Consider the following 26689-nt stretch of genomic DNA (forward strand, 5'->3'; position numbering starts at 1 on the left):
CAGAGGACATTTAAGAGTCAACCACATTGCTGTGGATCTGGAGTCACATGTCGGCCTTCCAGATAAAGCCAGCAGATTTACTTCCCGAAAAGGACATTAATGAACCAGGTGAGTCTTTACAAAAATTGACAATGGTTGTGTGGTCATCATTAGACTGTTAATTCCAGGTTTTTATTGTTTTTAAATTTCACCACCTGCTGTGGTGGAATTCAAACCCGGGTTCCCAGAGCATCACCGTGGGTCTCTGGATTACTAGTCCAGTGACAATACCAATACACCACTACTTCCACAAAGGGTTAACCTTTGGAATTCACTACCCTAGAAAGTGGGAATAAATGGCAGGCAGTGACTAGTGGGATCTTGCAGTGGTCAGTACTTTAAAACAAAATGAATGAAAATGAAAATCACTTATTGTCACAAGTAGGCTTCAAATGAAGTTACTGTGAAAAGCCCCTAGTCACCACATTCCGGCGCCTTTTCGGGGAGGCTGGTATGGGAACTGAACCATGCTGCTGACCTGCCTTGGTCTTCTTTAAAAGCCAGCTCTTTAGCCGTGTGCTAAACCAATACATCAATGATTTGGTGAGAAGGATGTTAAGAGGCTTCAATGTGATTGAGACAAGTTGAGTGAGTGGGCGAATACATGGCAGATCTAGTATAATATGGATATATGTGAAGTTATCCACCTCAGAAATATATAGAATGGCAGAGTGTTATTTAAATTATGACAGATTGGTAAATGTTGACATACAAAGCAACCCAGGTGTCCTCGGACACCACTGAAAGCAAGCATGCAGGTACGACAAACAGTTAGGAAGGCAAGTGGTATGTTGGTCTTAATTGGAAGAGGAGTTGAGTATAGGAGCAAGAATGCCTTACTGCAGATGTACAGGGCCTTGGTGAGACCACACCTGGAGTATTATGTGCAGATTTGGTCTCCTTATCCAAGAACGGATATACTTGCTATAGAGGGAGAGTGAAGGTTCACCAGACTTATTCCCGAGATGGCAGGATTGTCGTACGAGGAGAGAATGGGTTGACTGGGCCTGTATTCACTGAAATTTTGAAGAATGAGACCTCACTGAAACTTATAAAATTCTGACAGGGCTGGACAGATTGGATGCAGGGCTGGATTCTCCGCCCCGCCAACAGGATGCTCCGTTACTCCAGCCGGTCAAAGGGGTTTCCCATTGTGGGGCAGCCCCACGCTGTCGGGAAACCCACGGGCTGCCGGCAAAACGGAGCATCCTGCTATCTTAGAATCTTGCCCGTTTTTTCCTCTGGTTGTGAAGACTGGAACAATAGGTCACAACCTCAGTCTTAAATGGCCTCGTCAAATCCTAAGATGAGAAGAAACTTCTTCACTCAGGGTGTGGTGAACCTGTGGAGTTTTCTACCACAAAATGCTGTGGAGACCAAGCCACTGAATATATTGGAGAAGGAAATAGGTGTCTAGACTGTAAAGGTGTTAGGGGTATGGGGAGAGTGTGGGAATATGGTGTTGAGATAGAGGATCAGCCATCATACTGAATGGTGGAGCAGGCTGAAAGGGCCAAATCATCTGTTCCTGCTCCTATTTTCTATGTTTCTATCACTGAATATACGCAAGGCTGAGTTAGACAAACTTTTGACTTACAAGTGAGTCAAGGAACATGTAGACGTGGAGTTACGAACGTACAAATTAGGGGGAGTTATGTACATACAAATTAGGGGGAGTTGCGAACGTACAAATTAGGGGGAGTTCCGAACGTACAAATTAGGGGTGGAAGTAGGCCACTCAGCCCCTCGAGCCTGCTCCGCTATTCAATGAGATCATGGCTGATCTGATTGGAACTTCAATCCCACATTCCTGCCTACCCCAATAACCTTACTAATCAAACCTTGCTAATCAAAAATCTATCTAGCTCTGCCTTAAAAGTATTCAAAGATTCGGTTTCCACTGCCAATTGAGGATTCTCAAAGAGAGAAATATTCTCCTCATGAAACATATTGAATAGTTGAGTAGAGCTCCCTCCTGCTCCAATGTCTTGGTTATGATCAATCCCTTCTTTAATGCTAACACAAACACATCTTCCTGGCTACATGGTTCCCGTTTCCGAATGGAGGTGGGGCGAAAAGAGTACCGTAACTGAACAACTCCCATCACTTTCATTTGTTTTGAGAGCCACCACAGGAGAGATGTCATTGAGATGGGCAGAAAGTGCTTACACAATTATTCATAAATCACCCTCCCCCCCCCCCTAGTTTTCGGTTGTAGCACCAACAGAAGTGAAATCGTCAAAAGGAAACAAAAATAAGTTCCTCACGTTCCCCATAAACAATCAATTGTTGTCGCTTTTCCAGATCAAGTATGAAAGGAGGTAGATTTTAAATGCCAGCTAACTGTTTGCGTTTCGTGCTCGGAAAGTAGGATACATATGCAGAAGAAACAAATGTTTGTGTCCGAATGGCTGACAGCACAGCACCAGGCGGGACCGGCTCTTCTACATTTGACTAGCACCACAGGTTATGGAAACTCTCCAGTACTTCATTGCTCATTTCAAATCAGAAACGATATACAGTCAGAAAGAAGACAATAGTACTCACTTCATCTTCGGAAAGTCCATAAATTGTATCGATCGGCGTCGCCATAGAACCAAAGCGTAAAAAAAGGGGGGGAACAAAGGGAGTGAGGAGGGGAGAGGTGGGTGGAAAGTACCACACAACTGGACAAGCTTCCCGAAAAAAATACCTGCTTACACACACAAAAAAGCCACTCCCAGAAGGATCCCCCTTCTCAAACCGCCCTGCAAAGGCGACGGGGAAAGTGGTCGCGCGGCCAGCACACCAAAAACATGCACCAAGAATATCCCCGACAATCAATATAGCTCTTTTCAAAAGCAAACAAGATTCGTTGTCTCCAAATCCCTTTGCAGAGAAACCCGGGACATGCGCGCTCGCGACATTGTTGCAGCCACGCCCATAGCTCAACCAAGCGCACTGGTTTGATTGACGTCGCCGCCCGTCCAATCAGCGGCGCGCGCCGGCCCTCTCCCGGCCAACCGGAGGCGGAAGGCTGGGCTCAGCTCAAGGCTGCCAAGTTCGGTTGAGCGGGAGTTCCCTAGTTCATGTGAGATTTGTTACAGTAGGTGAGGGTTCCATTATTTCAGCTTCTCTTAATGTTACCAGGAGTACACTTGTCCCAATCGTTTCCTCTCTGTTGAAGGTCTCTCCTGGGGACTACATGAGGTTTCCCATTCATAAATGGGATCTGTGATTCCAGTTCTATTCAGCAGTTCGTTTACGAATATATATATATATATGGGTTTTTATTGTTTAAGTATATAAAATATTTAATTTAAAAGGCCATGTCACTTTGGTGTTGCTGAAGGTGAGCGGTTATTTTATAGCGCTTTTCCCCCTGCGTTCACTGCATTCGGTTTGTGTTACCTTATCTGGACTGGACTCCTGGAGCATTGCGCAAATGGCTTCAAATTGCGCCCTCGCCCTTCGCTAAATGTAGTTTAATTCCACGTTCCTCAAGTCACATTGCAGTTGGAAGGAATCGATGAAAATACAACGAAACCTATACGTGACAGGACCATTTTATTGTTGCCAATTACTGTATGACACCGACTCGATAACGTGGTGGTTATATTTCCGCAGTCCAGATAGCTGCAGTCAACGGTAATGAGCGATGCTGCCAAAACGCATTGTGTTTAATGTCTAAGAATGCATGCTCCATTTTTTTCCCCAGAAAAGTGAAATCGATTTCAGGGTTCCAGGATAAATATTTGGACAATTCCGCCATTGAAAACACAGACCTAGAGAGACAAGTATCCAACCTAAAATTGAAACCAACTACAAGGCGTGAAATAAGTCACACTCACACGCGCAACGTGTATCTGGTTCAAAAAAAATTAAAAATAGAAAACGCTGGAAATGCTCAGCAGGTAGGATAGCATCTGTGGAGAGAGAAATGAGTTAATGTTTCAGGCCGATGACCAATCATCAGAACTGCCAGGACTTTCAACAATATTTCCAGCATATTCAGTTTTTGATTTCAGATTGTCACCATCCTTTGCTTTAGGATCTGTTGGGGACTGTTCCGTAGTGTACCTCACTTCTTCCAGTGAATCAAAAGTGAGTCACGGGGTGAAATCCTTTCACACAAACTATGTGGGATTACATTCAACGGGTGATCACTCCCTTCTCGGACAGTGGTGACCGCAGCTTCACAAGCTTTAACATTTTCACAACTTAAATACTAAAATAAAATGTGGGACAAAATTAAAACATATTTTTGCGTTTTCAAAACCATTCACGATTAAATTTTCCATTTTATCTATGTATAATTCCTATGTTCCTGTTTGATTTTTGTTGTAGATATAGGGATGGAAAGATTTTAGTCAAAGGCAGATTAAAGGAATTGAAGGTATAAATCAACCCTAGCGGGAAGATTCAAGGGATGGATTCCTGTCCCTGTGAAATATTGCTACGTTAAAATAAAGGATCATAAATGTAATTTTTTTTGAAGATTTGTCTTTTTGTTTGATGCATTGGAGTTGATTGCTTTCAGTGTCTTGCCCGAATGCCCATTATTTAGTTTTGAGACGAGCCAGTGAGTGTCAGCAAGCTATCTAACAACAGACTCTTCCAGAGTCTGCTGTGAGGTACTCAGTCAGATCAGTTAGCCAACCTCAGTTCGACCTCGGGTAGCGGAGAGAGTGCAACAACTAGCTTCAGCAGCACTGCACGCAGCATTTTACAGGTTCAGCATTACATCTTGCCCTGAAATCCAGTATTTCATTCGCATTCACAGTAATGGCATGTTGTTTGAGGGTGTGCTGTAAGAGTATGGTGATCGTGGAAACCCAACCCCACCAAAATTCCTCTTCTTTTCCACATCACCAGACCTTGTTAAGTATATCCCTTTCTTTTAAAATTATTAGTTTTGTGACCAAAATGTTCCACCTTATATTTTTCAACATTCAATTTCAGTTGCTTTTTTTTTGTCCATTTCAGTATGGCATCAACACTCTCTTGCAACATAATGCTGGAACATCCTTTGGTCATCAGAAATGTTTAGTATGCCTTATAATTTAAATGATTTTGGCAGCGCGGTGGCGCAGTGGGTTAGCCCTGCTGCCTCACGGCGCTGAGGTCCCAGGTTTGATCCCGGCTCTGGGTCACTGTCTGTGTGGAGTTTGCACATTCTCCCCGTGTTTACGTGGGTTTTGTCCCCACAACCCAAAGATGTGCAGGCTAGGTTTATTGGCCACGCTAAATTGCCCCTCAATTGGAAAAAATGAATTGGGTACTCTAAATATATAAAACAAAAATAATAATTTAAATGATTTAATAATAATAACTTCTATTTATAAAGCACCTTTAATATAATAAAGCATTCTAAGGCGCTTTACAGAAGTGGTAAAAAAAAATCAACACAAATGGAATTATTGAGGCAGATGACCAAAAGTTTGGTCAATGAGGTAGATTTTAAGGAGCATCTTAAATGAGAAACCCAAGGTAGAGAGCTGGAGGGAATTCAGGAGCTTAGTGCCCAGGCAACTGAATACCTGGCTGCCAATAGTGGAGCAATGAAAATTGAGGATGCTGAATAGGCCAGAAATAAACAAGCACAGATATTCTGGAAGGTTGTGGAACTGGAGGAACTTATAGACATAGGGAAACACAATGCTATGAAGGGATTTGAAAACAAGGAGGAGAATTTTAAAATCCAAACATTGCTTAACTGGGAACCAATGTAGATCATTGAGCATAAAGGTGTTGGATGAATGGTTCTTGGTGCAAATCTGTACATGGACAGCAGAGTTCAGAATGAGCTCAACCAGAAATGGGTTGGAATAGTTAAAGCTAGAGATAACAAAGCAATGGATAAGGGTTTCAGCTGTAGATGAGCTGAGGCAGGGCAGTGTTGGGCAATGGTAAGGAGATGGAAATAGGCGGTCTTAGCAATAAAATTGATACGTGGTCAGAGGCTCATCTTGGTGTAACCATGATCGCAAACAGTCGTGTTTAGCCTGAGACAGTTGCCAGGGAAAGGGATGGAGTTGCTTGTGAGGATGCGTGGGTTTCCTCCCACAGTCCAAAGATGTGCAGGTTAGATGGATCGACCATGATAAATTGCCCTTAGTGTCCCAAAAAAAGTTAGGTGGGGTTATGGGGACAGGGTGGAGGCGTGGGTTTAAGTAGGGTGCTCTTTCCAAGAGCCGGTGCGCACACAATGAGCCGAATGTCCTCCTTCTGCACTGTAAATTATATGATTCTATGATCCCAGACAGCAGGTGTTCAAGAAGGTGACTCAACACCACCTTCTCAAAAGCAGTTAGGGATGGGCAGTAAATTCTGGCCGAGCCAGCATTGGCCACATTCCATGAATGAATAAAAAGGGAAATATTTCATGGTGTTCTTCAGTTAATTGTACATCATCCTTATTTTTTATGTACATGTTTATGGAGACCCATATGCTCCCTATTCATAGGCCAGGAAAATTAAGAAGGAACAGGTAGATCAGTGAGACCCTAACCAACAAGTTTGAAGTTTTATGGGGAGCATGACAACTCTAACAATGGATTACAATGATGCCAAAACATGACTCATCTTAACTTGAGAATATTTTGTAAACCATTCAGGAATGGAATAGAAAGATGTCCCTTAAAATGTGTTTCTAACCTCTTTATTAGCTAAATATGGATGAATGCTCAGGAATATTGATCAAAATATGATCATGTTTAAGGGCTAATTAAAAAAGGAAAACCTGAGTACACAAACAAGGGAACCAATGTGTAAATTGAGTAATAAATGTGCAATAAAAAGCTGCATTTCAAAAGTAATATATTACTTGGAATTTGAACATGAAGAAAAACTGCCGACAATATTATCAGAACTATCTTAAGCAGGTCACTTTCTCTATCGTACACTGTTTAAAAAACGTTGTGATATTCATCTGAATAAACATTTAGATTTTTCATTGGTGTTTAAATAATTTTGAACTAATAAAAACACTGGCAGAGGCTGAAGAGAAGTATATCAATATTTGGCCTCACAAAATACTATTGATACACTTGGAAAATTGTACAGACTTTGTCTGTTCAGATCTATCTTCAGCTTACAGAATAATAGTTCTGGGCAATTGTATCAGCTCCAAGTTCACATTTCTGGGAGAGCCTGAACATATGAGAGCTTTTGTTTTTAAAATGTATTTTATTACAAACATGTATCAAAACAGGTTACAGCAAATAAACACCTCGGGAAACAGACTTCTCAACAATGCGAGAGCTTTTTTTAATCTCTCGGCTATTAGGATATCAAATGGACTGCTAGAAACAGTGGTGGAAACATCTTTAAGTAATAGCTTTAAAATTGAAGTAACAAAATAATTGAAAAAATGAAAAGAGTATGAATAAAAAGCAAGGGATGAAGTGCTGTGCTCTGTTAGAAAGCCAATATGTGCATAATATGACAAATATGCTCCTTGTATCATCCAGCAGAGAATGAGGTCAATCAGCCCACCAACCCTGCGATGTCCCTGAAACTTTGTTGTTCAATTATTTATCTAGTTCCCTTTGGTAGGTACCACCATTTCAGGCAAAGCATTTGCAATAATAACAACTTATTCTGTAAAAAAAAAAAATCAGATTTTCCTTCTTGTTCTTCTCCCAGTTATCTTAAACCTGTGTCCTCAGGTCACTGCCCCCTGTCAGTGAAATCGTTTCTCCCTACTTATTCGAGAAATGCCCCACCTGTGCTGTAAAATTCAATATTCTGTGATAAGATATATGCAGTAGTGCGGCCCCTTTAAGTGGGCGGACTCCACGGACCATGTGGCCGGCCCAGGGGCAATCGTGTGGGAGTGCGGGTAGCATGGTCAATGGGGAGCTTGCGCCGGGCTCTGGAAGCAGGATCCCGGACAGTGTGGACTAAAAAGCTGAAATGTTCAGACCTGTTGTATAGTGTTATGTGCCTGTCACTTACCTGCCTTTGTCTCTCATTGATAAACCCCTTTCTTAACTATTGGAAGCCTCCCATATATATCTTGAGCCACCACAATGGCGATGAGGAAAAGGTTTTCGATTGTAACTGACAGTGATTGTGAATTGAGGAGAGAAAGAAGGAACAGTTGAGAAAGTAGAGAAGCTCCAACAAATTTGGAATTATTTTTATTTTTTCAATAAATTTAGAGTACCCAATTATTTTCTTTCCAATTAAGGGGCAATTTAGCATGGCCAATCTACCTACCCTGCACATCTTTGGGTTGTGGGGGTGAGACCCACGCAGACACGGGGAGAATGTGCAAACTCCACATGGACAGTGACCCGGGGCTGGGCTCAAACCGGGTCCTCAGTACCGTGAGGCCACTGCGCCACCGTGCCACCCAAAATCAGAATTATTTTCAGCTGCCAGTGGAAATGCCTCTCAAGGATCCTTCCTGAAGCAGAATGAAACTCTGCCAGGTTGAGAAAGAGGACTGAGCAGTTATATTCGGTGTGAAGAAATTCCACCAGTATGTGTGTGGTTGACAGGCCTGCGCCGACCATGCTGCCCGTCCAAACTAAAATCTTCTACACTTCCGGGGTCCGTATCTCTCTATTCCCATCCTATTCATGTATGTCAAGATGCCCCTTAAACGTTGCTATCGTCCCTGCTTCCACCACCTCCTCCGGCATCGAGTTCCAGGCATCCACTATCCTCTCTGTAAAAAAACTTAGCTCGTACATCTCCTCTAAACTTTTCCCTCACACCTTACACCTATGCCCCTAGTAATTGACCCCTCTACCCTGAGAAGAAGTCTCTGACTCTCCACTCTGTCTATGCCCCTCATAATTTTGTAGACCTCTATCAGGTCACCCCTCAACATCCTTCGTTCCAGTGAGAACAAACCAAGTTTCTTCAACTTCTCCTCATAGCTAATACCCACCATATAAGGCAACATCCTGGTAAATCTCTTCTGCGCCCTCTCATTTCTAAAGCCTCCACATCCTTCTGGTAGTGTGGCAAACAGAATTGAACACTATACTCCAAATGTGGCCTAACTAAGGTTCTATACAGCTATATAGTCCCATACTCCCCATAGCCTCCGCAAGGATACAATGTTGGGCATTGTTGTTGGCCGCCTGCAAGTATACCTTTCAGCACAAGCCTGGAACGTAAATTGTGAATGCAAATGCATTAGGTCAGCTTCACAAACCATTGGGACACCACCCGTACCCCAGAAAATCATTCTAGCTTTAAATGTCCTAGACACTCTGCCAGTGTCCACGAGGCACATCTGCAACTGGACCCAAAGAGAACCTATGCTTTCACAGGTTAAATGAATGATACAGTCTGGCTGACGTTGCGAGGAATCTGAGCAGCCAAGGCCCTACTTCACTCTTCAGGAGAAGTTGACATGTGAATACAACATGGGGATCACTGGTCGTCATTCTGCCTCAGGCCAGTGGGCCATTCCTTTAAGGGCTACAGTGTGCCCACCCAGGTGTCATGTGAGAGTACCTTTAAGAAATAGGTGTTTATAAATGGGTATGTATATAAATATCTGTAGTGAAAGTACCTTTAAGAAATGGGTGTTTACTACTGCAATGATGTCAGAGAGTGGGTGGAGCTGGGCTGTCTGTCACCTTTTTACTTTCGTTTTAGGCTGTTTGCTGCAGGGTATGTTTTAGTTTTGTTTTCAGTGTTGAAGCTGCAGCCAGACAGAGCAGCTGTACTGCTGTCCTCTCTGCCATCAAAAGACTATCTCTTGATTGTTTGGTGAATTCAGAATTATAAATGTTCTCAGTAGTGAATGTAAACCTAATGTGCTTCTGTTTAAAGTTTTTTTTTAAAGTCTCTGGATGTTAAAAGGGCAGCTTACGGATTACTTAGTGTTGTATTCTTTAGGGGTTGTATTTGAATTAATAGTTGCTAAGATGTTCACTGTTGCTTTTAAGAAGGTTAACTTGAGTTCATAGAATAAACATTGTTTTGCTTTAAGAAATACTTTCCCATTTCTGCTGTACCACACCTGTAGAGTGGGCCATGTGCTCCCCATACCACAATCTATTAAAAGTTGTGGGTCAGGTGAACTCCATGATACACTTTGGGGTTCTCTAAACCCTGGCCCATAACAAATTGGGGGCTCGAGGGGGATACTAGTCTATTATTGGATTGGCTTAGTGAACTTAAAGACAGTGAGGCATGAGCATATTGTGGTTGCTTTTCAGGTGTGGTATTTTAGTTTAAGTGGGGAGTGTGTTGTGGACAATGGCTCTTTCAGAGGCTCTGAAGTTTTTGGGGGTCGAGACGGTCACACGCAGTACCTTATGGACAGAGACTAAAAACAGACTGTTAGATTTGGCAAAAACATTGCAGTTAACATAACCTGACAAAATGCGAGAAGATGAGGTCATTATGGCGGTGGCGAAGCATTTAAAGTTGCCTGAGATACAGTTTGCCTCATTGGAAATGGCAAAAATTCAGTTACGAATTAAACAAATGGAACATGGGAAAGAATTGAAGCTTGTGTATGCAAGAGAAAGAGAGGAAAAAGAAAGAGAAAGAGAGAGAAAGGAAAGAGAAAGAGAAAGAGAGAGAGAGGACAAAAATAGAGATGAAAGGAAAACAGTAAGAATAGCCCTAGCAGAACAAAAAGAACGAGAAATGGAGATACAGATCAGTGAAAAAGATAGAGAGAGTTTGAACTTCAGAAAATGGCCATGGAACATGACAGTCAACCAAAATTGGCAGGCGTAAAGGGAAACGTACAATTGGATGATTGTGATGAGGATAGTGATAAAGAGCGTCATAGTCAAGGGCTTGGTGGGGATCTATTTAAATATGTCCAAGCATTGCCAAGGTTTGAGGAGAAGGAGGTAGAAACCTTTTTCATTTCATTTGAGACGGTTTTGAAAATAGACAAAACGTATGAAGCTCTCCGAGAAATTATACTTTTGGAGGAGTTTAAAAATTCAATTCCTTATGTAGTGAGAATTCATGTGGAAGAGCAGAGGGTTAAAACTGCGAGATTAGCAGCAGAAATGGCAGGTGATTATGAATTAGTTCATAAATCAAACCTTGGTTTCCAACATCAGTTTCAGCCTGTGAGGGATAGAAACTAGGGACATGAGAAATATTCAAGTGGTGAAAGTAAAGGTGATCTGATGGGAGATAATAAGGAGAGTGTACCTCAGATTAAAAAAGAAATCCAGGAGGGTGGAAGAGACATGAAAAGTTTCAAATGTTTCCACTGTAATAAACTAGGCCATGTAAAGTCACAGTGTTGGTGGTTGAAGAAAAGCACTGGGAAGGCTGATGTGGTAAAACAGGATAAGACAGTGGGGTTTGTTAAAGTGGTAAAGGAAAGCCCAAGTGAAGCGAATGAGGTGCAAAAGATTGTACAGTCTGATCTAGAGGTGATCGATAAGAAGGTGCCAGATCTCTTTAAAGAATTTACTTGTGTGGGTAAAGTTTACTCATGTGTATCAGGAGGAGCAGGTAAAGAAGTCACAATTTTAAGAGATACCGGAGCTAGTCAATCTTTAATGGTAAGAGATGAGGAGTTATGTAGTTTGGGAAGAATATTGCCAGAAAAGGTGGTAATATGTGGAATTCAGGGTGAGAGGAGTAGTGTTCCATTATATAAGGTAAGGTTGGAAAGTCCAGTGAAGAGTGGTGACGTGGTAGTCGGAGTAATAGAGAAACTATCTTGTCCAGGAATACTGTTTATCTTGAGTAATGATATAGCTGGATCGCAGGTGGGAGTGATGCCTACTGTGGTTGATAAGCCAGTGGAAAATCGGACAACTGAAATGTTGAAGAACGAATATCCTGAGATTTTTCCTGATTGTGTAGTAACAAGGTCGCAAAGTCACAGGTTAAGACAAGAGGAGAAATCAAAGAGTGAAGATGAAGTTGAAGTACAATTATCAGAAACGATTTTTGGTCAGATGGTTGAAAAAGAACAAGAACAGGTAGAGGATGAGGCGGTTATTTTTAGTTCAGGAAAATTGGCGGAGTTACAACAAAAAGATGTAGAAATAAAACAGGTGGATCAGAAAGCATACATGGAAGAGGAATCTGCGTGTATACCAGAGTGTTATTACCGTGAAGTAATGTCTTGATGAGAAAATGGAGGCCTTTACGTATGGAGGCTGATAAAAAGTGGGCAGAAGTTCATCAAGTAGTATTGCCGGTGAGGCATTGAAAGGAGGTGTTGCAAGTTGCACATGAGGTACCAGTGGGAGGTCATTTGGGAATAAGGAAAACTTAAGCTAAAATCCCAAAACATTTTTATTGGCCTGGACTACATGGAGATGTAGTTAAATGTTGTTAATCATGTCACACATGTCAAGTGATAGGGAAACCTCAAGCAGTGATAAAACCAGCGCCCTTAATACCCATTCCAGCATTTGAGGAACCTTTTACAAGGGTCGTAATTGATGGCATAGGACAGCTTCCTAAAACAAAAATTGGGAATCAATATCTTCTGACTATAATGGATGTGTCTACTAGGTTTCCAGAGGTCATTCCGGTACGTAATATTACTGTTAAAAGGATTGTGGAGGAGTTACTTAAATTCTTTACTAGATATGGACTACCCACAGAAATACAATCGGATCAAGGATTGAACTTTACCTCAAGGTTATTCAAAGAAGTTATGGATAGCTTAGGAATAAAACAATTTAAATCAACTGCGTACCATCCAGAATCGCAGGGAGCATTAGAAAGGTGGCATTAGACATTAAAGACAATGTTGAGGGCTTATTGTCAAGATTATCCAGAGAATTGGGATAAAGGAATTCCATTCATACTGTTTGCAATTAGAGATGCACCTAATGAGTCAACCAAATTCAGTCCTTTTGAACTAACTTTTGGTCATGAGGTAAGAGGACCACTTAAATTGATTCAGGAAAAATTGGTGAGTGAGAAATCGGAAATTACATGATTAGATTACGTGTCAAATTTCAGGGAACGATTAAATAGAGCAGGTGAATTGGCTAGACAACATTTAGAAGTTGCACAAAATGTGATGAAACGGGTAGCAGACAAGAAATCTAAAGTTCGTAGTTTTGCCAGTGGAGATAAAGTTTTAGTGTTTTTACCAGTGGTAGGTGAACCTTTAAAAGCAAGCTTTTGTGGACATTATCAGATTGAAAGGAAATTAAGTGAGGTGAATTATTTTTTTTAATTTATAAATTTAGAGTACCCAATTCACTTTTTCCAATTCAGGGGCAATTTAGCGTAGCTAATACACCTACCCTGCACATCTTTGGGCTGTGGGGGTGAAACCCACGCAAACACGGGGAGAATGTGCAAACTCCACACAGACAGTGACCCAGAGCCGGGATCGAACCTGGGACCTCGGCGCCGTGAGACTGCAGTGCTACCACTGTTGCTATCTTTTGGTTGGCTCTAAAATGTTGCCCATTGTATCTTTGCTTAATTTGCTCCCTTTCTATAACCTTTGCTCTAGAGTCGCCAGGTATCTTTATGATACCGTCACGAGGTTCAAGTTCAAGTACTAATCAATAATTCAATACACCAGTTAGTAAGTTTCAAATCAAAACACATTTATTTTACACAGTCGATCACTACTCATGCATAAAACTCTACTTACTAGACTATCTCCAACACTATAGGCCTATACTTAGCTTTGGACTGGCCCACCAGGTCAGGAGAACAAATGGCCTTTCGTTCGGGTTCTGAATCTGCAGGCTTCAAAGCTGGTACGAACTAGTAGCTAGGAGTGCCTATCTCGTAGCATGCGTTAGCTGGAGACTAGGGGCTGTTTAGCACAGGGCTAAATCACTGGCTTTGAAAGCAGACCAAGGCAGGCCAGCAGCACGGTTCAATTCCCGTAATAGCCTCCCCGAACAGGCGCTGGAATGTGGCGACTAGGGGCTTTTCACAGTAACTTCATTTGAAGTCTACTTGTGACAATACGCGATTTTCATTTTCATTCATTCATACTTGGTTGGTGCAGCAACTTAGGCAGTTCACTGTCAAGGATTGGTTCGATCTGCTGAGTGACCCTGCCAAGAAGGACAAATTGAACTTGGGGACTCTATTTTATAGTCACCAGGGTCTTCACGCCCTTTTGGGCGGACCCCATACCTGGTTCCAAGTGATTGGACTGCGTTCCGATCACTTGGGTCGATTTCTCAAATGCTAGAGCTGTTCCCTGATCGCTGGGCGGTCCCTAGGTATCCGTTAGCCTTCCTTTGTCTTGGCTCCTGCTGGCGCTGAGGAGTCTGGCTTGACCTTGTTTTACTAAATGTTTTCAATTGTTCCCGGGATCGCTCATTAGTATGCAGATGGTCGAAAGTTTCAGTGCTGTCTGGGTTTCTGCAAAGTCTAATACACAGGAAACTTTGCACCTGCTTGTTTTGCCTGTATTGGCTGAATTTCCCTGTAGTCTTTGCGGATCTCCATTTTAAGTCGGGAAGTGGCCAACCCAGGTGGCTGCACCACTGCGCCACCGTGATGCCCAAGTGAGATGAATTATGTGGTAAAAACACCGGATGGAAGGAAAACTCACCAAGTGTGTTATGTGAATATGCTTAAAAGGAATTTTGAACGGGAAGGAGAGAAAAAGGAGGAGGTTTTAATGATTCTAACTCAAAGTGATGAACCAAATCCAGATGACTGTGAATTTGACATACCTCAAATTAAATTGGAAAACGAGGATGTTCTTAAAAATTGGAATAAGTTGTTGAGTTACCTTCCAGAGGAAAAACAAACTGACCTGACAGAAAGAGTTATTGATATTACATGGGCATATTTGTAGAGATAAATTGGGAAGTACTAAAATGGCTATACATGATGTATATGTGGGAAATCCTGTTCCAATCAAACAACATCCATACAGACTTAATCCTTTCAAATTGGCACAGGTTAACAAAGAGATTGAGAGTATGCTTTAAAATGGCATAATTGAAATGGGTTGCAGCCAATGGAGCTCACCCATAGTGATGGTACCAAAACCAGACGGTACCCAACGGTTGTGTGTGGACTGTAGAAAGGTTAATGCAATTACATGAATGGACTCTTATCCTATCCCATGTTTGTAGGATTACATTGAGAAAGTGGGACAATCAGCTTTTATTTCCAAACTGGATTTACTTAAAGGTTACTGGCAGGTACCTTTATCCGAAAGGGTGAAGGAGATTTCAGCTTTTGTGACTCCAGATGGTATATACCAATTCAAAGTTATGCCATTTGTCATGAAAAACGCCCCAGCCACATTTCAACGGTTAACTAACAAAGTTGTTTCAGGATTACCCAATTGTGCGGTATACATCGACGATCTGGTAATTTTCATCCAGATATGGACAGAATATTTGAAACATCTGATGGAGTTATTCGATTGACTTCAGGAGGCGGGTTTGGTGATAAACCTAGCCAAAAGTGAATTTGGAAAAGCCCAAGTCACTTTCCTTGAGGAGTTCCTGATACACACAAGATAAAGGGAAATAATGCGGGTTATTGGCATGAGTGGATTTGATCGAACATTTGTGCAAAAGTTTTGTAGCGTGATTGCTCCACTGATGGACTTGCTGAAGAAACGTCGAAAATTTCAGTGGACAGGGGACTTTCAACAGGCATTTGACGGCCTGAAAGCTGTGATAACCAATGCTCCTGTGTTGGAGAATTACAAGGGACTCTGCGTTCAGATTGAACTAAAGTATCTGACTTTAAAGAGAAATGCCAAGGCATAGAGAAATGGACGGATCGTGCAGAGACGTTCTTGTTCAATGAGACTGTCAATCGAGAAGGATTTCAGTTGGAGGAAGAATGAAAAATGGACTATGTTATTATACCCGTTTGCGTGTGTTGTTTTTTGAAATGATAAAGTATATACACTGTGCATTTCTTAAAGGATATTAAGAAGGTGAAAAATGAAACCATCTTGAAGTTGATGGTTTATTTTTTTTCTTGGGGGGGGGGAGGTGTCATGTGAGAGTATCTTTAAGAAATGGGTGCGTATATAAATATCTGTAGTGAGAGTACCTTCAAGAAATGGGTATTTACTACTGCAGTGATGTCAGAGAGTGGGTGGAGCTGGGCTGTCTGTCAGCTTTTTACTTTTGTTTTAGGCTGTTTGCTGCAGGGTGTGTTTTAGTTTCGTTTTCAGTGTTGGAGCTGAAGCCAGACAGAGCAGCTGTACTGCTGTTCTCTCTGCCATCAAAAGACTATCTCTTGATCATTTGGTGAATTCAGAATGATAAATGTTCTCAGTCATGAATGTAAACCTAATGTGCTTCTATTTTAAGGTTATTTTTTAAGTCTCCTGGATGTTAAAAGGACAGCTTATGGATTACTTAGTGTTGAATTCTTTGGGGGTTGTATTTGAATTAATGGTTGCTTAGATGTTCACTGTTTGTTTTAAGAAGGTTAACTTGAGTTCATAGAATAAACATTGTTTTGCTTTAAGAAATACTTTCCCATTTCTGCTGTACCACACCTGTAGAGTGGGCCGTGTGCTCCCCATACCACAATCTATTTAAAGTTGTGGGTCAGGTGAACTCCATGATACACTTTGGGGTTCTCTAAACCCTGGCCCATAACACAGGGTAGACAAAGGTGATCATGTTGGTACAGAGTCACATCTGGTGACCAGGCATAGATAAAGCCATTGAAGAACTCGTACAACATTGCCAAATGCAGCAATCTTTGCCACCTTCTACCACCCTTCACCCTTGTGAATGGCCAGGTCACCCATGGACCAGCATCTACATTGATTATGCATGCCCATTATGGGCAAGATGCTTTTGGCAATGGTGGTGCCCACTCAAAGTAGCTATCAGTTCAAGAGGTGGGGACCACTACCTCGGCAGCCACTGGATATGCTTTGTTCCGGTGTTTGCCATTCATGAACTTCCCGTATGAATTATTCCAGACAATGGAACCTACTTCCACAGCCGATGATTTCCAGGTTTTTGTGCCAGCCAATGGCATGTGACACATGAGGACAACCACCTACCACCCAGCGTCAAATGGTCTGGCTGAAAGGGCCATCCAAACTGTCAAGAATCCCATGAACACGCAATCTGATAAACCCCTTCACCAGAGTTTGGCTCATTTTTTTGTTGTGCAACTCAACCCCTCATCCAACCATGGGGGCCACTCCCACTGAGCTGTTCGTGGGCCGTCGGTTGAGAACCCAGTTGAATCTTGTGTTTCCAAATTTGGTGGGGAGGCTGCAGGCATGTCTGGCCACCCAAAAGAGTCAATGGTCAGAGCACAGCAAAGATACAGTCACCCACCTGAAGGCCACCTTCCACATCCGGGCCTCCATCGCACCCCCACCCCACCCACCACTCATACCCCACTCCCCCAGCCTCCCTCCACCAGCTCCTCATTTCCATTTGACTCCTCCTATCGGAGTTCCCTCCCACTCCATCAGCTCCTCATAAATCTCAGACACCTTGCCCTCACACAGTCCCTCCCTCGACAGCGCCTTATCCTGCAACCCCAAGGGTGGAAGCCCAGGAAAGGATGACCCCTGCTTCTTCACAAAGTCCTGAACCTGTAAGTATCTAAACCCATTTCCACTGGGCAGCTCATATTCCTCCTCCAGGTCCTCTAAACTTGCAAAGCTGCCCCCCACAAACAGGTCCCCGAACTGCTCGATCCCTGCCTGCCGCAACCCCTGAAACTTTGCATCCAGCCCCCGGTGCAAACCTGTGGTTGTCACAAATTCCTAGGTGTGCACATCACCAACAAACTGGCAGGTGTGGTCACAGACACCTTCAACCTCTCCCAACTCCGCTCCGAGGTTCCCACCTGCTTCAAGTAAACCACCATCATACCGGTGCCAAAGAAGAACCAGGAAACGCATCTCAATAACTACAGTCCGGTGTCTTGACACCTATCATTATAAATATTTTTTATTCTCCTTTTTCACATTTTCTCCCAAATTTACAACCACCAACAATAACCAATACTCAGTAACAAATATGTCAATCCGCATATCAATAACAACGATCCCATCCTCCCACCAAACCCCAAACATTAGCCCGCATGTTCACACAAACAAATGACAAAAAGGAATTAGGGATCACGCAAACTGCCTTTGCCTCTTGTCAATAAACCCCTTTATTTATTACTGTAAACCTCCAGTGTCTGTTTCGAGTGATCACGATTCATAAATGGCAACTTTATAGTTAAATTTTGTAATTTTTTTTGACTTATTTGTCATTGTTGTGTTCTAATCCTATTTTAGGACATTTCAAGTTCAATTATTGAGAAGTGAAATAGTGGACCTATTTCGTCCTTGTTTAGGGAAAGAGGGCATATTAGGGGACTTCTCTCCATTCTGCCCCTGTAGCTTTAGGCCCCCACCCACCTTTACGTTTAATAGAGGGATCCATAAAAATGTCAAGGAGAATGTTTGGAGCACCCCTGTCCTCATTATGGTCTGTGCTCCCTCATTGAGGTGGATATGCCACTGGGGTTGACATTTTTTTAACCTGGGGAAATGAGTCAGACCAATGGGTGAAAGTCTCGCCCTGTTCCACGTGCAACACTTAAACTGACTCAGAAAGAAATGGCAGGTGAGCTCAAATCTGACTGTGATTATTGTTCGATCAGGGAACTTTATAGATGAGGAAGGGTGTGTAAGTTTTAGAATTGAATAGTAGTTTACATTTATATAGTCCCTTTTTTAAAATAAACTTTGAATTATTTTTATTATTCTAATAAATTTTGAATACCCAATAATTTTTTTCCAATTAAGGGGCAATTTAGCATGGTCAGACCACTTAACCTGCACATCTTTGGTGGGTTGTGGGGGTGAGACCCACGCAAACACTGGGAGAATGTGCAAACTCCACACGGACAGTGACCCGGGGCCGGGACCGAACCTGGGTCCTCAGTGCCGTTGCGGCAGTGCTAAACACTGTGCCACCTTGCCGCCCTTATATAGTCTTAATCCCTTTTAACTTCGTGAAACATCCCAAGGTGTTTCACAGACAAAGCAAAATGTGACATTGAGACACTTAAGATGACCAAACGTTTGGTTAAGGAGTGTCTTGATAAGAGGAAAGCGAGGTAGAGAAGTGATTGTGTGTCAGGAGGGTATTCCAGAGCTTGGGGCCTTGGCAGCTGAAGGCACAGCCACCAATGATGAAGCAATTGAGAAAGCTAGAGTCAGATGAACACAGATATCTCAGAGGGTTGTGGCCAGAGAGAGATTTGAAAACATGGATCGGAATTTTAAAATCAAGCGTTGCTTGACTGGATACCAATGTTGGTCAATGAGCACAGGAGTGATAAGGGGACAGGACTTGCTACAAGTTAAGATACGGGCAATAGGGTTTTGGATGATTTCAGGTTACGGAGGGTAGAATAAGTGAGGCCAGGCTGCAGTGTGTTGGAATAGTCGAGTCAAGAGGAAATGAAATGAAAATGAAAATCGCTTATTGTCACAAGTAGACTTCAATGAAGTTACTGTGAAAGGCCCCTAGTCGCTACATTCTGCCGCCTGTTCGGGGAGGCTGGTATGGGAATTGAACTGTGCTGCTGGACTGCCTTGGTCTGCATTAAAAGCCAGCGATTTAGCCCAGTGTGCTAAACTAGCCCCTTCAGGAATGAAGACATGAATGAGAGTTTCAGCAACAGATCAGAAAAACAGGAAATAGGTGGTGTGAAGCAAATGTGGCACCAAGGTTGCGAATGAACTGGCTTACACTCAGACTGGTGCCAGGGAGAAGTTTGGAGTCCGTAGTCAGGGAACAAATTTTGGACCAGGAACCAAATCAATGGCATCTTTTTTCCATTTTTAACTGGAAGATATTTCTGCTCATCCAATACTGGATATCAGGTAAGCTGAATGATAACTTAGCAACAATGGAGGAGCCAACAAACATGATGGTGAGGTAGGGTTGGGTGTTGCCAGCATACATGTGAAATTAATGCTTTGGAGCGCAGAAGCAAGAACCATTAAAAATGTCTGCTTTCCTTCTCTTTTACAGGCTGATTTTCTGGCCCTCTAAGTATTTCTGATGGTGGGTGGGTTCGCGAAATGCAGCGCATTCCCTGCCTACCACCTTCATGCCCGCCCCTAAACCACCTCCCATTTTAAGGCACAGTGGGGGGGCGGATAGTGGGAGCAAAAGATGGCCCACTTGCCCTTTGACCTCTGAAAAGGCCTTTAAGTGCCTCATCCCGCTTTGCCACTATTTTACATGCAACAGGGGAAATCTAGGCCAAGCGGTTAGCCTGGCAGGTTTTATGAGGCAAACTGGTATCAGGCAACAAAGGGGGCAGGCAACATCTCTTTTTGTGGGGGTGTTGGGAGGTGGGGGTGTTCTCTGAGCCGGTGGACCTCCCAAGGTCAGACACCTCCTTTAACCCTCCTCCTCTGGCCTCTCAAACCCAGTCCTCCAACCTCCTTCACTGAGTCCTGCCATGGTACTCATGCTGATACCTTGGAATTTCCTGGTCCGATTTTGATCCTCTCTTCAGGGAGTCTCCATCGTCCAAACAGGGGTCACCGGTCCGTGAAGCGGACACCGATGGGACTATAGAGCTGCTGAGTAATCAGGGTGATGGTGAGTGGGGTGGGTAGGTGGTGGGGAACATGGCACCCTGTGTAGTCCAGCCCTTCTTGTTTTTGCTGAGATCAGTTAAAAGCTGTGTCAATAAGCTATGTTCTAAAGTCCTGTACATTTTAAATGTTTGGTTTTCGAATACATTCCTGAAAGGTGACACATAAAATAAATTTGCAGAAGGACAAGATGACAAACATAACACACACCAGTCATAATATTTGTGTATATACTGTGAGATGTCGAATGATGTTGCTCACAGTCTGGGTCAAAGAAAAAAATATTCAGCTTTAATTTAGATGGGCAATGATAAATTTAAGCTTCAAGGACAAGTTTTCTTTCAGTTTGTATCAATTTTCTTGCCTGCAAAGAAAAAAAAGCTGGTATAGACTCATTCTTTATTATTATCTTTTCTTAATGGCACGACATCCAACGTTCATTTCCTGAACAGAGTTACTTCTCTGCACAGTGATCACTGTTGTCCAAATGGGATGGCTTTTGGTGCTTCAACTTAATTATTTTTAGTAAACCGGAGGTTACGAAATAGAAAGGCGAAACAGATTTTTTTTGAAAAATAAATGAGTATTGTGCCAAGACAGGGTGGGAACAGATTGTCTTTGTTGCCCACAAACCTCCTGACAGCAGTGAGGAGGATGTATAAATAGAGGCATACTGGTTATCCTACTAGGCTATGTTTTATGTTCAGTAGGCCTCACAAAGCTGGTATAGCCCAAGCGAAGAGCTAACTGCATGCTGACTTCTACACATGTATCTGTCCAGTCCATGACTGGAGGTCGAGGAGAAATAACACAAACAATGTTAAGGCAGCACCTGTAGAGAGGGAAACAGTTAACTGGCAGGGTTTTCTCTTTTCTGAATTTCTGAATCCTGTTGTGAGTTACAAATCAGGGTGAGAAGCCCACACTGTGTGAGGAACAGTCACTCACATGTGAGTTTCCTCAAATTGGCCAAATAATGGCCAAAGGGCAAGCTCATCATCCAATTTAGGATCATAGAATCATAGAATTTACAGTGCAGAAGAAGGCCATTCAGCCCATCGAGTCTGCACCGACCTTTGGAAAGAGCACCCGATGGGGATGTGTGGGTTCTTAAAGCAGGATAGTCAATAGCAGCAGCAAGATACAATGGCAGGTAACCGAGCAAGATAACCTTCCTGAATCAGGTCACTGAGCAAGATGACCCTCCCAAAATGGAGGTAACTTCTGTCCAACATTTTGAAATTTGAAATAAAAAATGGCCTTTGCAGCCAGGCCATTCCTGTGCAGGGGCCTGAAATATTAATACTTTCTCCTTCCAAAGATGCTGCCGAACCTGCTGAGTATTTCCAGCATTGCAGTATTTTTCTTTTCTTACGCAAATTAGGGACGAGATTTAATGGAAATGTTTCTAAGTGTGGCAGCAAGTGGGAGCTGTGGCGAGCTTCCTAACGCTTGGCCTGGCAAGGCCATCACTACTATAAAACCTTAATTGGACAACTTAATGAGGCCCCACAGGCTTCACGCCACAAATGACTGTCTCGCCGGCTGATCCGCCGGGACCGCACTCGCCAGCCCTGATGAGTTATGTACTCTGGGATAACACAGGCTGCAACTCAATGCAACTTTGACCAAAAGATACTCCAGACTTTGAAGTAAATTCAGTGTGATTTATTGAACCATCATCATAGTTCTCTCTGAGTTCGACTCTCCTGCTAATCTTGCTGTAGTAACTCAGTCTAACTAACCGGTCTGCTCTAAGCCATGCAGTGGGTGTGATGCTTCTGATATGCCCCTGTCCTTCTCTGTAAGTGTCGCCTGTGGAAAGAGAAAGAGCATGAGTGCCCTGTCCTTTTATATGGGTTGCCCGCTTGTGGTAGTGTCACCTCTGGGTGTCTTGATTGCCCATTGGTCGTGTCCTATTCTATGTGTTCATTAGCTGTATGTCTGCATGTCATGACATCTCCAGTGCTCCCTCTAGTGTTTACTTAGTTGTAGTGTATTTACATTAACCCCTTGTGTATATACAGTGATGCATATCACCACAAGCCCCTCACTAACAAGGAGAGCAGCACGTAAACTGCTCCTGCACAGCCAACCCCACACAGCCCTCAGCCATGCCACCGAGGAGACCAGTCCCATGATTCGGGGATGCTGACCTGGCTAGACTGTTGGATGCGGTAGAGGTCAGATGGGATGTCCTGTTCCCCCGGTGGTTTCAGAGGGTCAGCCACAGGGCAGCCAGTGCCGCCTGGGTGCAAGTGGCAGTGTGCGTCGGCTTGGGGAGCGTCACCAGGACGACTGGCACCCAGTGTTGTAAGAAGGTCAACGACTTCTACCGTGCCGCATCGGTCGGTTGGCACCAGGACTCCCCTCCCCCTCCCCCACCACAAGCATGAGCCTGGCACCGCCCCCACCCAGCACCATTCCGTTCCCCAGCCCACCCACATCCAGCAGTGCCACCCACACCCTTCTGAGGAGCATCGCCAAGGGTGTCGACACTGTGCTGCAGACATTGAGGAGCCGCCAGGCCAGCAGAGCCAGATGATGCAGGGATATCCTGGGCTCGGTCCAGTTGCCCCTCCATCCCAAGGTGAACCCAAGGGCCCTATGGGCACCGACCAGGAGTCGGGGGCACTGGGTGCCATCCCGGAGTCACCCTAAGGAGTGGCGATGGTGGCCATCAGGTCCCCCGAGACCCACCCCCTGACAGTGGTGCATCTCGTAGTCAGCACCCAGAATAGGGCGGCATGCCGCGCATGTGCCACCGGCAAGTGCCCTGGGAACCTATGGCCACAAGACCCCAGGGAGCAGGGTCTTTTGTTGCTTGCCATTTTAACAAAAGACCCTGCTCCCATGCCCACATGTCTGTTCTTGGCCTGCTGCAATGCTCCAGTGAAGCTCAACGCAAACTGGAGGAACAACATCTCGTCTTCCGGTTAGGCACGCTACAGCCTTCCGGTCTCAACATCAAATTCAACAGCTTCAGGTGATCAGCTCTACCCCACCTCGACCCATTTGTTTCCATTTCATTTTAACTGTCTTTTACCATTTCATTCTTTCTTAATATATATTTAATTCCCCCCCCCCAATCTTATCCACCTTTCCTTCACCTTTCTCCTCTTTGCTTCCCCCTTCCCCTCCCCCCACATCTACAGTCCATCCTCTGATGTTAGTTTCTCTGCTGTTTGACATTTCACATCTTTTGTCCTCTCTGGGGACTGCCTTTAGCACTCTTTCCCCTTGGTTTCTGTGGCCATTAGCACTCTGTCCCCTTGGTTTCTGTGGCCATTAGCACCCCGTTTCCCTGGGTTTCTGTGGCTATGACTCATCTTTCATTCTCACTCCACAGTATAAATATTTCCCACTTTCTCTGTCTGTTAGCTTTAACAAAGAGTCATCAGACTCAAAACGTCAGCTCCTTTCTCTCCCTACAGATGCTGCCAGACCCGCTGATATTTTCCAGCATTTTCTCTTTCGTTTTATATAGTTCATTGTCTGGGCAAACAGGGCATGAGTGACCTCACGGGTGCACTTGTGGGCTGCAGCTTGTGAGATGCTACACTGGTACCCACTTGAGCCCTGGAATGATCCTGAAGCATAGAAGTTCAGGGCTGTGGTGAGCTGTGGTGACACTGGGCATGGGTATCCTCCTCCTTGGCATGGTGCCAAGTCCGCAAGGACATGGCACAGGTGCTGCACCGACTTCTTTTTGAGGTAGAGCCTCCCAAGACAAATGCTGTCCATCATTTATTTGAAAGACCTGCGATGCCTGTACACCTTGGGCCATGGTGTGCCTCCCCTCTGGGTCCCTCCCTGACCTGATGGGCAGCTGGGTCCTCCGGGTGTGAGGCGGGGCCCTGCACATGTCCGCCGCCTTAAGCCTCTGTCAACACTGCTGCCGCTGCCACCTCCTCCGGCATCTACCTTGCCTGCAGTACCATGAGGGCAGCTTCTGCGGAGCCCAAGAAATCATCCATTCAGTGTCATCTCTGTAAGGAATTGGAGGGGTGTGAGACAGACAACCAGTGGTGTCTTCCTCCCTGGGACCCTCCATTCCCCCATTCCGCCCCCCCCCCCCCATCTGCTGCCATCCACCCACCCTGCCCACTCACCCCCGGGGGGCCCTGCTCACCGGACCGCAGACTCTGTACCCTAGACACCCGCACGTAACGTTACCTGGACTGGGTGCTGGTCCCCTCCCTGGTGTACACAGTGCTGGGGTCCGGCCCCTTGGTGTTCGGATGTTGGCTGCTGTGTCCGTGATGTTGCCTCCCGCAGTGTTCAGGCACAGTGCCCAGGAATCACAGTCTTATTGGGATGCTAGGCAATAACTCCCACATGATACATGGCCTGCCCACACACGGGAATCCACTTGGGAGCTGTGAAGTGCTCACTTAATTACTATTGCCAATTCCCAATTAACAATGGCATTCAGCCATGTGGCCAGATAACTTGGCAGTCAGTGAGAGTTATGAGTGGTTGGTGGGACTGGCGGGCTGTGGTTGCCCTAGAATGGAACACACGATCCAGGTGTTAGCATGGCAAACCCGCGGCTGAGACGTCCATTTCTCCCCCTACACCCCCCAGCCATAGGTGGCCACCACCCTTGCCCCATAAACTCCCACCCCCCACCCTGATGGCGGGCTGCCCCGACCGAGATTGGCCCTCTGGGGATTCCCCTTCAAGCACCGGGGCAGCAACCGTAGTGCCCCCGAGCTCATTGCCTGGGAACGAAGATGGCTACTCACCTCCAATGATCCCCGCGGCAGCCATTCCGCCAACTTCACGTTTTAAAAAATGTGTACCAATCGGCATCCATGTGACCAGCTGCTGGGGAGGCGGTTAGATAGGGGGTCACTCCCGTTAATTGCAAGGAGATTGGCTTTAAATGGTGAGTATTGGTTTCTCGCCACATTACGCCGGGTTCTTGATTTCGCCAATGGGAGTGGGCCGGTTAAATCGCAAACCAATCGCTGCCTGGCATGGTTCTCATTTCTGGCCTCTCTTGTGATCTAACGGCCTCTCTCGCTTAATTGCAACGCAGCCGTTAAATTGTGCCCTAAAAGACTCCTGGAATTCATAAAGTTGAGGCATGATTTGATGTTAATTTTTGAAATATTAATTGGCTTGATAGGATGGATCGAGATAAAGTGGGTGGAATTTTCCACCGCCACACCCTCTGCGGCACTGTCGCGTGAAGGTGGCCTGCCATTGGCCTGCAGTGGGATCTTCTGGTCCCGCCACTGGCAATAGGCTTTCCCATTGTTTGTACCCTCTACTGCCAGAGAATCTGTGGCGGTGGCTTCCTGCCGGCGGGACCAGAATATCCCACCGGTGGGAACGGCCAGAGAATTTCAGCCAATATTTCCACCGGTTGGTGAGTCTAGGATTAGACGGCCAGAATCTAAAAGTTAGAGCCACACCTTAAAAATAAGAAACACATCTGGACGTTACTAAATAAAAAGTCAAAACAGAAAACTTTTAAAAAGAGGAGTATTGAGGCAGGGTTGGGATCAGATGGTTTTTGTTGCCCACTAAGAGTGGTAGGAATTTAGAGCTCTCTTTTGAAAATGACAATTAATGATCAATCAATTGTTAATTTTAAATCTGAGATTGATGCCAAAAGTATTGAGGGACAGAGGGCAAAGCTGGGCACATGGAGTTCGGTTGCAGATCAGCCACGTTCTCATTTGAATGTCAGAACAGGCTTGAGATACCACCTTCAAAAGATGGAGGTAGGACAGGGGCGTACTGACGGTCGTGGACTTCTATGTAGGGGGCAGACTGGCGACACTGGACAAACTGATGAGGAAGTGGAAACTAGGAAAAGGACAGGAATTGAGACACCTCCGCAAAGAGACAGTAGGGTACCCCGGGGCCCCAGAAAACACACTACTAGAGGACCTCATAGGCACAAGCAACGAGAAGGGGGGGCTACGTGGGAAAATATATGGACAGCTACTGGACAGGGCCCGGACTCCACTGGACGAGACCAGACAAAAATGGAAGGACGAACTGGGGACAGAGGTAGGGTGGGGACTCTGGAGCGAAGCACTGAACAGGGTGAACTCCATCTCCTCCTGCGCAAGGCTCAGCCTAATGCAGCTCAAAGTGGTGCACAGAGCGCACCTGACCAGAACCCGAATGAGCAGGTTCTTC

The 26689-nt window shown here is 44.6% G+C and overlaps 1 protein-coding gene across 1 annotated transcript in view; it reads right to left on the bottom strand.

Moving 5' to 3' along the window:
• The window catches only part of nedd4l (NEDD4 like E3 ubiquitin protein ligase), a 635409-nt gene extending 632480 nt beyond the window's left edge, over nt 1-2929 (bottom strand). The window contains exon 1 of the mRNA XM_072497353.1: nt 2587-2929. Coding sequence (XP_072353454.1) covers nt 2587-2631 — 45 coding nt within the window. The 5' untranslated portion in view covers nt 2632-2929. The remainder of the gene's footprint in view (nt 1-2586) is intronic.
• Nucleotides 2930-26689: the final 23760 nt, after the last annotated feature.

Source organism: Scyliorhinus torazame, chromosome 3 (assembly GCF_047496885.1).
Source record: "Scyliorhinus torazame isolate Kashiwa2021f chromosome 3, sScyTor2.1, whole genome shotgun sequence".
Classification (NCBI taxonomy): Eukaryota; Metazoa; Chordata; class Chondrichthyes; order Carcharhiniformes; family Scyliorhinidae; genus Scyliorhinus; species Scyliorhinus torazame.